The sequence below is a fragment of the Papaver somniferum genome, chromosome 2 (assembly GCF_003573695.1).
Source record: "Papaver somniferum cultivar HN1 chromosome 2, ASM357369v1, whole genome shotgun sequence".
In the NCBI taxonomy this organism is placed as follows: domain Eukaryota; kingdom Viridiplantae; phylum Streptophyta; class Magnoliopsida; order Ranunculales; family Papaveraceae; genus Papaver; species Papaver somniferum.
Window position 1 is genome coordinate 201,885,585 of NC_039359.1, and position 8,851 is coordinate 201,894,435.

The 8,851-nt window shown below is 38.3% G+C and overlaps 1 protein-coding gene across 1 annotated transcript; it reads right to left on the bottom strand.

Moving 5' to 3' along the window:
* Positions 1 to 685: 685 nt before the first annotated feature.
* Positions 686 to 7,840, bottom strand: LOC113350233 (homeobox protein LUMINIDEPENDENS-like). The gene is made up of 13 exons (XM_026594347.1): positions 7,329 to 7,840; positions 7,121 to 7,148; positions 6,872 to 7,002; positions 6,157 to 6,725; positions 5,973 to 6,066; positions 5,793 to 5,886; positions 5,112 to 5,241; positions 4,988 to 5,036; positions 4,859 to 4,902; positions 4,516 to 4,601; positions 3,346 to 4,089; positions 1,719 to 2,269; positions 686 to 1,437 (listed from the first exon to the last, which is right to left on the bottom strand). Exons 1-13 carry the CDS (start codon positions 7,515 to 7,517, stop codon positions 766 to 768), a joined length of 3,381 nt encoding a protein of 1,126 aa, XP_026450132.1. The 5' UTR covers positions 7,518 to 7,840; the 3' UTR covers positions 686 to 765.
* Positions 7,841 to 8,851: the final 1,011 nt, after the last annotated feature.

Here is an 8,851-nt window from a genome sequence, read left to right on the forward strand (position 1 = left end):
TTAGGAGAAAAAAATTACAATGTAACCGAACTTTTTTCGATGTAACCGAACTTTTTGCGACGTAACCGAACTATAAGTTCGGCTTGGACATTTTTTTTTCGTCCTAACCGAATTTTTCTCTGACAACAAAAACCTCCATTAAAGTTGAGTTCGGCTAGTTCGATAAAAAAATTCGCATAATTCCTAGCCGAACTTCTCTCTGTAACTTCCATTTTCAACTCATTTTGATGATTACTTCTCATTTTTTTTAACGAAAAACGAATGAAAAGTAATGGGATTGTCATAATTTTGATTTTAATTTTGTTAATGATTTAAATTAAGCTATATATAAAGGTGGCGGTGGTAGTGATTGGAGGTGGTCGGTGGTGGTGAGCGGCGGTGGTGATGGGAGGAGGTGGTTATATATATATATATATGTATATATAGGTGGTGGTGATGGTAGGAGGTGATTATATATATAGGTGAAGCGTAGGTTAGTCATTTCCACACTTTAGAACACCCCTTATAAATATAGGGTAGACATTCCTATCACAAAGTAATCCCCTCCATTTTTGAGTAGTCCCTAAAAACCGGTTCCTTCGTTGGATGATGGTTTGTATTGCGAAGTATTTTCCTTTCAAATTCGAGCCCATAGTGACTTGGGCTCAGTAATCAGATAAAAAAAATTGATCTCGGCGGAACAGTAGAACGTTTAAAAGAATGATCATTGAACGACAATAATGTATATTTTTTCTATTTTTGGGTTTCCATTCAGTTCATATTAAATCATCTACGCCAAGTCCTACTCCCACCGTTTCTAGGTAGGTCTCGACGGTCAAAATCCCGTCTCCTTGACAAATTAGAATTCCTAGAATTCCTGCCACGGCCACCTCCACCGCCAGTAATACCAGTACTATCCCACCCATTTCCATAGTCCATATTACTATCTGGACTTGAATACCGGATATCCTGCTCTCTCACGTACTCATTTCTCTCCCACGAAGGTCTGCTTACTTCATTCCACTGCCATGACATTTGAGCAGCTGGCTCTTGTAAAGTTGGAACTGTGGCTGGCTTCATGCTGTGATTATGCACTTGCCCATAGTTATATGCTGCTTCTGGTTGCAGCAATGGCAATGCTGTAGCCAGAATACTTTGTTGCAGTGAACTGATGGTGGATTGTTGTTGTACTTGGTTAATATAAGGGTTAGTTCTTAGTTGCGCTTGTTGGTTGGGAAAGCTAGAGGGTGGGCTTGACTGTTGAGTTAGTCCTGACGCAAAATATTCAGGATTCAGTACTGGCTGATGATGCTGGTTTGACTGCGCCTGCTGCATGTGGTATTCCAATATTGAATTTTCAGGCTGCATTAGACCTGTTGGGTGGCGCTGGTCTGATACAGAAATGGTGTGAGCCGCAGCAACAATGGGGTCCTTGGCAACTTCTGACCTCCATCGATTCTGCAAATGCACAAACTCAAGTTAAAAAAGAATAGAAAAGAACTCTACGACTGAAATACTAAGAAACCCAGTGGTTTTGCACCCCTCAATGGTTGGGACAAATTTTGACCCACTAATGGAAGGGTGAAGATGTTCATAATCTTGCCGTTCAACGGCAATGGAGGCATTACGAGTTCTGGCCTTGCTCACTCAGGTGCAAGTGGATGATAAATATCAAACCAGTACCTCGGTCGTTTCTTAGGAAGATACATAAAAGTTAATTAACAGTTCACATTACAAACCATTCTAATTTCTGATGGAGGAGTTGGAGAAGGAAGAGATGTCATATCCATATTCGTAGGGTGGTTCCCGCCAACAAACCCATTTGAAACACCAGTTGTTTGGCCTAATCCATTTTTCTTAATCATGTCAAGCAACTTAACTGTCTCCTCACTACTAATATTTCCACCTTGTCCAGAAGTTAATGCAAAAACCAAATCAGGGTTCTTGAGAAGCACCGCCAATAATTCAAGATCAGGTTCTGGTTCAGCAGCAACACTTCCAGTACTAACAGGAACCGAGTAAGAGGTGGAAGGTCCTGTCACAGTTTCTTGATGGTAAGATGAGTTATTTTCTGCAGTATCAACATCTAGAGGTTGTTCTGTTGGAATTTCTGGGGTTAGGGTATCATCATAATCCATTTCCTGATCCCATGGCTTCTTCGGATCAGATGGGATATCTTGAATCCTCTGATAGATAGTTTCTCTCTCCCTTCTGATCCTGTTGCTTTGAATTTCAATTTCTTTGCTATTTTCGCCGACACCAACTCTCCATAGACTGTTGATTTTTATCTCTGCAGAATGGAGTATAAGTTTGAGAATTACATAATTTCTCTGGCATAAGAGATCAAGCAAGGAAACTAAAACAGCACAATACTAAATTAATAAAATAACAACCAAAAAGGACTACTACAACTGGCTTTAGAAAGTTTCACAGATTTGAACTGTATTTGTAAGTTTTCCAAACCAGCACTAAATTTTGAAATGGAATTTCCTATACATTTGCCCAAGCTTTACACCATCTACACCATGGCTAGACTTTCATTTTTGACAATTTCCATCTTCTGATCTTTGTCAAGTTTATGTGGATCACTGGAACCAAGAAAGATTATGTAAGCAACCAATTAGAACGTGGTTAATTTTTGGCTAGCCAAGCTCTTTCCTCTTTTGCTCTGTCTTGTTATCTTTTTGTGTTTACAAGTAACCCATAATAATATTACACGGAAAAATTATTTTACCCAGTTGATTATTCAAAGTAATAACCAGGTCATACAATCCACTAATACTACAGTTGGTAAATACTGACATCCTTTTTAATCCCAGAAAATGCTTTACAAGTCAAATATCTGCAGTGATGGATTATGTCCCCATCATTCCATCCGAGTCCCAAAAACATATCAAACAAGAATTAACTGGAGAGTGACTTGAAAGATTTCCTGCTACGAAAAGCTAACAGCAATCATTTGATGGTGAAGTACATGCAGTCTACAAAAGGCCACCTGGATACTCACATGTTTCCACGATCAAATCCAGGAATACCATGATATCCTGAAGTATTGATTTACATGGGTTTAATTTTTCACGGGTGTAGTTTAAACTTAATCCAGTGGGTGCAAAAACATTACTGCAAGCTGGCCTCAAAGTTCTGTCAGGCAACTCACAGGTTTATACACTATGAAAACGTGAAACAACAACTTTGATGCTCCAGAGATCACATCTTCCTTTTCGAGCATTTCTAAAATCATTTTTACCATAAATCACTTTCTTGCAGTTTATGTAATATTTATTGAAAAGGTTAAAATTTCTATATGAAAATCATTTGATGAACAGTGAAGATAACCACGAAGAAGACCAAAGAGTACTAGTGTACCTGGTGGCATCTGCCATGATATTCGATCCCTCTTCAACTTATCCAGTGAGGGACGATTCTGAGGGCTCAAGCTCAGCTTTGAACGAATTGATGTTTCCAGCAAAGTAGTAGTAGTTTCTGAGGAAAATACTAAAGGTTTTCTGATATCCTCAATTTCTGGCCTAACAGGAGAAGTTCCTGATGGAAGTAGTACAGATTCTCGCATTTCCTGGGGTTGGGGCCTAACAGGAGAAGTTTTTGATGAAAGTACTATGGGTTTTCCCATTTCCTCAATATGTGGCCTAACAGGAGAAGTTATTGATGAAAATACTACGGTTTCTCTCACTTCCTCGATTTGTGGCCTAACAGGAGAATTTTCTGATGGAAGTATTACAGATTCTTTCATTTCCTCAATTTGTGGCTTAACAGGAGAATTTTCTGAGGAAGGTACTAAAGATTTTCTTATTTCCTCAATTTTTGCCCTCACAGGCGAACTAATTGACGGTGTAAGCAAATGACCAGGCTGAGAAACTGATGCCCTGCTTGGACCTTCGGTCTTTGGCTGTTGATTTTCTTTAGGGGATGATCCACTCTTTCCATATTTGCTCCTCATGAACATTGCCCGCATCTTGGCTTTTTGAATATCATCAGCTGACATGGGACGGCCTTGGTTAGGATTAACAGGTCTTGCAACCTGAAGGCTTCTGTCAGTGGTGTTCCGTCCAGGCTGTTCCACTAGGAGAACTTTTCGCCGTTCTCTTGATTCTGAAACTAGTTAAGGAAATGAACTGCAGCATTTCGAAAGAGCATGCGACTACAACCACAGTTGAGATACAAATATACAAATACAAATAGTACGTTCTGGTTCTTATATACAAATAAAGCAAGCTTCCTCACCTAAGTAAAAGGTCTTATTTGCCAGTTCATATTAAAGAGAGATCATGTCATTCCAGGGTTCATTTTGCCAGTATCTTTTTTACCTTCAGAACAAGGTTCATTTTGCCATAATAAGGGTTACTAATACCTATAAATTTCAACGCACTTAGTCAGAATTCAACCTACACCTACATAATAACAGTTGCTGAGCCTACCATCCACTTAATCACTTTTTTGTATATTTCCATTGAATGCTGATCTGGCAATAATCAGGGAAATGGATAAAAATGCCTTGAAGAAAGTTTAAAAGGATACGGATAGATGCGCCGCGCATGTTTCGCTTATTTGTATCATCTCCAGGAGCTGAGAGCAACTTTAGTGTCTGGGGAGGTTCTTGTTTCCTGTAAATAAGAATGCAGGCATATTTCAAAAATTGAAAAGTTCTTTTAACTGCATTTCAGAACAGATTGAAAAGCTGACTGGTCGTTCTTTTCTATTCTTTGATATACTTTGAAAGATGTCTAGCAAATCTCATTGACAAATTGAGGGTCTTCCATTAAATAATAATAACAAGTGCATATCAAACAAAGCACCGTCTAGATATGTTTTAAGAAGCTATATTCAGCAGACCAAAAGGCCCTGGGTTAACAGTTAATACCTGCAATTTTCTGAACCTTCCAAACTAAAAGCAATAATGTCCTCCTGTATAGCATGAAACAGAAGTAAGAAACATTTAAAATATGCAACCGTCGCTCGCAGGAAAGCACCAGTGTCATAAAGCACTTACAGGGATATCAACATTCGACTGCATTTCATTGTTAATCATCTCAGAGGTCCTGCAGAAAATTGACAGCATTGTTACAAGAAATTGACGGGGGAAAAGGTTGTATCAAGAGAAGGCATATATTTACCTCTGTTTTTTTGAAATGCCCCTCTGCATATTGCTTCGGGAATCCGTATGGGAGGGTTTATTCAAGGTGTGGCTTCTAACGAATAGTTTGCTCCATCTTGTCAACAGAACTTTTGCCCTGTTTGATATGTCTGATCTTCAAATCACATAAATGAGTTTCAAAGGTCACAGCCAGAAAAGAAAAAAAGAAATACAGCTTAGGCGACAGACTAGAGTTGCAATACGTTGTTGCTGTAGTTCTCAAGAAAATATATAGTGCAAACACATGACATCCTTGTTATCCAATGAGAGAGTGGACATTTGCATGTATGTTGTTTGGGGCAAGGCATTGGGCATAAAAAATGGAATAATACCCCTAGAAAAATATAATTAATATTGATGAAATACTTTTTTAGGCAAATTCTAATTTGAATGGAAAAGACCCAAAATAGAAGACTGTGCCTTAATATCTCATGAGAGAAGTAAGTTTTCCTAAAGAACTCAAGAGAAAGACGACGCCTTGGCAAGACGCCCCAGGCAAAAGAGGCTACTTTGACGCCTTGGCGACACCCCAACAGCGCCTCAGACTACATAGATAATAACCTAGTTGGGTAATAAGGTCATGCAGTAGTTATAGATGTGATAAGAGTAAATAACCATCGAGAAAGCAAAACATCATACAAACTATTGTAACATAACACACCTGATGTTCGGTAAAACCGCAGCCTATTAACAGTTTGCAATACTGCCGACATCTGGAGAGGAAGAGCTTTTTGTAATGGAAGGTGACAAAGTACCTGTGTAATCATGATATGGTGAGATACATATAATGAGGAGATTACAGTTACCAAACACATGTAATTATGTGTTGCAAAATAGATACCTTAAGAATAACAAGAAGAACAGTGGTTTGCTCTTCAATAGCTGCATCACTTAACCAGGCCGCCAAAATCATCAGACCACCTTTGTTTAAAAACCTGAATAACAATTAGAGAACGAATATCAAGCAAAAGAACTATAGAGCTGCATAATCTACTCAAAGGCCGTTGATGAGAAGTAGTGAATACCAGTATAAAACTGAAGCATTTTGTATACGCATGATCCACTCCATCAGCTTCACCTGCCCGGAAAATGTCTCCTCTTTCCGCATCATATCAAAAATATTCTCAACAAAATTTTTATCAGAAGCATCTATTCCAGGAAAGTTTTCCTCTTGCAATGAACTGGAAGGTCCTTCTTGAATAACCATAGGATCCATAGTGTTTAAGGGAGCTCTATCAATTACAGAATCTAACTGAGCTTGGTCAATAATGGTATTCAAAGGAGCCTGATTGATAATAGTGTTTAGCGAAGCTGGATCTATAACAGGGTTTAACAAAGACTGGTCAGCTATTGGGTCTGAGGGAGCTTGATCATTGACAGTGTCCAAGGGAGCTTGATCATCAGTACAGTTCAAGGTAGCTTGATCATTAATGGAGTTCAAGGGAGCTTGGTCAATAAGAGGTGCAGATGGATCAGAACCAGTGGAGCACCCATCTTGAAGTGTCTTAGGTACATCAGTCTTAATTGCCTTCTCCCTTGCCAAGCGAACAAACTTCCTCACTCTTGAACGTTGACTAGCAAAATACTCTCGAACCTGTTATTACCAATCAAATGCTTTACAGTCAGCAAACTTTCATAGAAGACAGTAGACAGCCGAGAGTAACAAGAGTTATTTTCTTCGTGATTGACAAAACAGGACAACATACAATAGACAACCGTGTACATGAGAAAAGTAACTACCTGTGTTAATGCAACACCACAAAGAGCACTTATCTCACGAGATTCCTTCTTACTTATCGTATCTTTGATAGAAAAGACTGATTGCATGTACTTAACTGCTTTGGGATTAAGCAAATCCCTAGGCTTTTTACCTGCAACGAAGTTTCACTCATGTCAACAAACATATCCTAAATCCGTAATGGGGAACACAATCTCAATTCAGTGAAACAAATCCACATTCAAAAAACGCAAATTTGTAAAATTGCTTACCAATATTAATCGATAATGCACCAGCTGCCTACAACAGAAGAAGGTACAGAAATTTAAAGAGTCAGCAAACGTACAAAATAACCCTTAGTTGGTACTTTATCAACAAAAACCCTAGTTTTTGATACAAAGTTTCAATTTTTCCGACGAATTCTTATTAAATGTACCTAAAATCCCCAAATCAACAAAATAAATAGAAAAATACTCTTACCATTTCTTGAGAAAGAGGATTAGCACCAGTAAGTTTACATTGTGTTACAACAATATTTTGAAGCTGATCAATCTGACTATGAAATAGGTCTTTTTGTAATTCCAAGAATCTTTGTAAAGACTCTGTAGAATTCCCAATATCTACTTCCATTAGAGTAGTAGTCGTAGAAACCTCCGTCGACAACTCCATGGTCAATAAAAACCTCTCCTTTCGGTGATTTCAAAGATCGATGTAACATAGATAATGAGTATTAGGTTAGGGAAAGTGGGAAACCCTAAATTTAAAACTCATTGTTACTGAAAAAAATAGGGTTTCTTCTTCTCTTTTTCTTTTTCCGTGGGAGATTGGGTTTGATGGGGGAAGAAGAGAGATGTCGCCAAATCTGTTCGTTCGGGGAAGAGAAACCTGAACAAGTTTTCACGCGCGCTGAGGAAAGAGGTGACCGGTTTATCAGAGCGTGTTTGACATTGTTTGCGAATTGATTCTGGTTTTATTTGGATTTGTTGCGACTCGTTTCTGTGCCTACTTTTTAAGTGAACTACACCTTTTGTCCTAATGCCATGTCTTTTTTAGTTTTTTACTATTTATGGTCGGGCGTAATTATAGGGTGTTTGGCAAGAAGTTACTTCTGGATTTAAATAAGTCAAAAAAAAAAAAAACAATAAATTAGTATGGATAACATGTTTTAGATAAGCTTCGGGAAGCATAAATGATAAAAGTAGCTTCAACATGAAGCAATTGTTTGTTGCTTATGATTTCTCCGGAAGCTATTTCTCGGATTTGGAGAAAAACTAAAAACGACCCCTTCTTATACTTCTTTCTCATTTATTTTCTGGATTAAACTCGTCTTTTTTTAAACTATGTTTTCACTATTTTTTTTCTATTTACGAAATCATCATCTCAATTTAGAGATATTTAAAAGAAGTTAGAGAAGAGTACATAAAGAACCAAAAAAATAGGTATCATGTCAATTTCGTGAAGAAATGATGATTTTCTATGATTTGACAATTTTCAGTTGTTAGAAATTGTATCAAACTGATTATGAGGGTTAAAGCCAAGTTACACTACGGCAAATGTGATGGTAAAATATCAAGGAACCGCGTGTAAGCATCACAAGAGGTGGATGTAGCGAAGGGACAGAGCTGAGAAGGACCGAATAAGAGCCAGTAAATTTACCTTCCCAAACTCGAGATATCTACCATCACCACAGAGAAGCGACACGTGGAAAGATGCATAAACAGAATAGTGGGCAGCTTTGAATAACACGACAAGGCATTAAAAGCATAAAGAAGGCATGTCAGGTTAAATCATGTCAGGTGCAAGTAGGAGCAAGAGCAAAGTACGAAGCGACCATTAACAGAGTCAATGAACGGTATGAATAGGCGACCATAGCAATATTGACACGACCCATCAGGAAACGCGCGAAGAGATATGGATGGACCCAAACTTATCGATCTCAGGTGGGGAATGAGAGAGAAGGAGCACGTGACTAGTTACATCAATTTAGATACGGTTTGTTAAGT

Coding starts and splice junctions, on each gene's coding strand:
- LOC113350233 (XM_026594347.1), bottom strand. CDS start 7,517: ATGGAGTTGTCGACGGAGGTTTCTACGACTACTACTCTAATGGAAGTA. Junction 5,242..5,792: donor GCGGTTTTACCGAACATCAG/GTGTGTTATGTT, acceptor TTTGAAGATCAG/ACATATCAAACAGGGCAAAA. Junction 4,903..4,987: donor AGTCGAATGTTGATATCCCT/GTAAGTGCTTTA, acceptor CATGCTATACAG/GAGGACATTATTGCTTTTAG.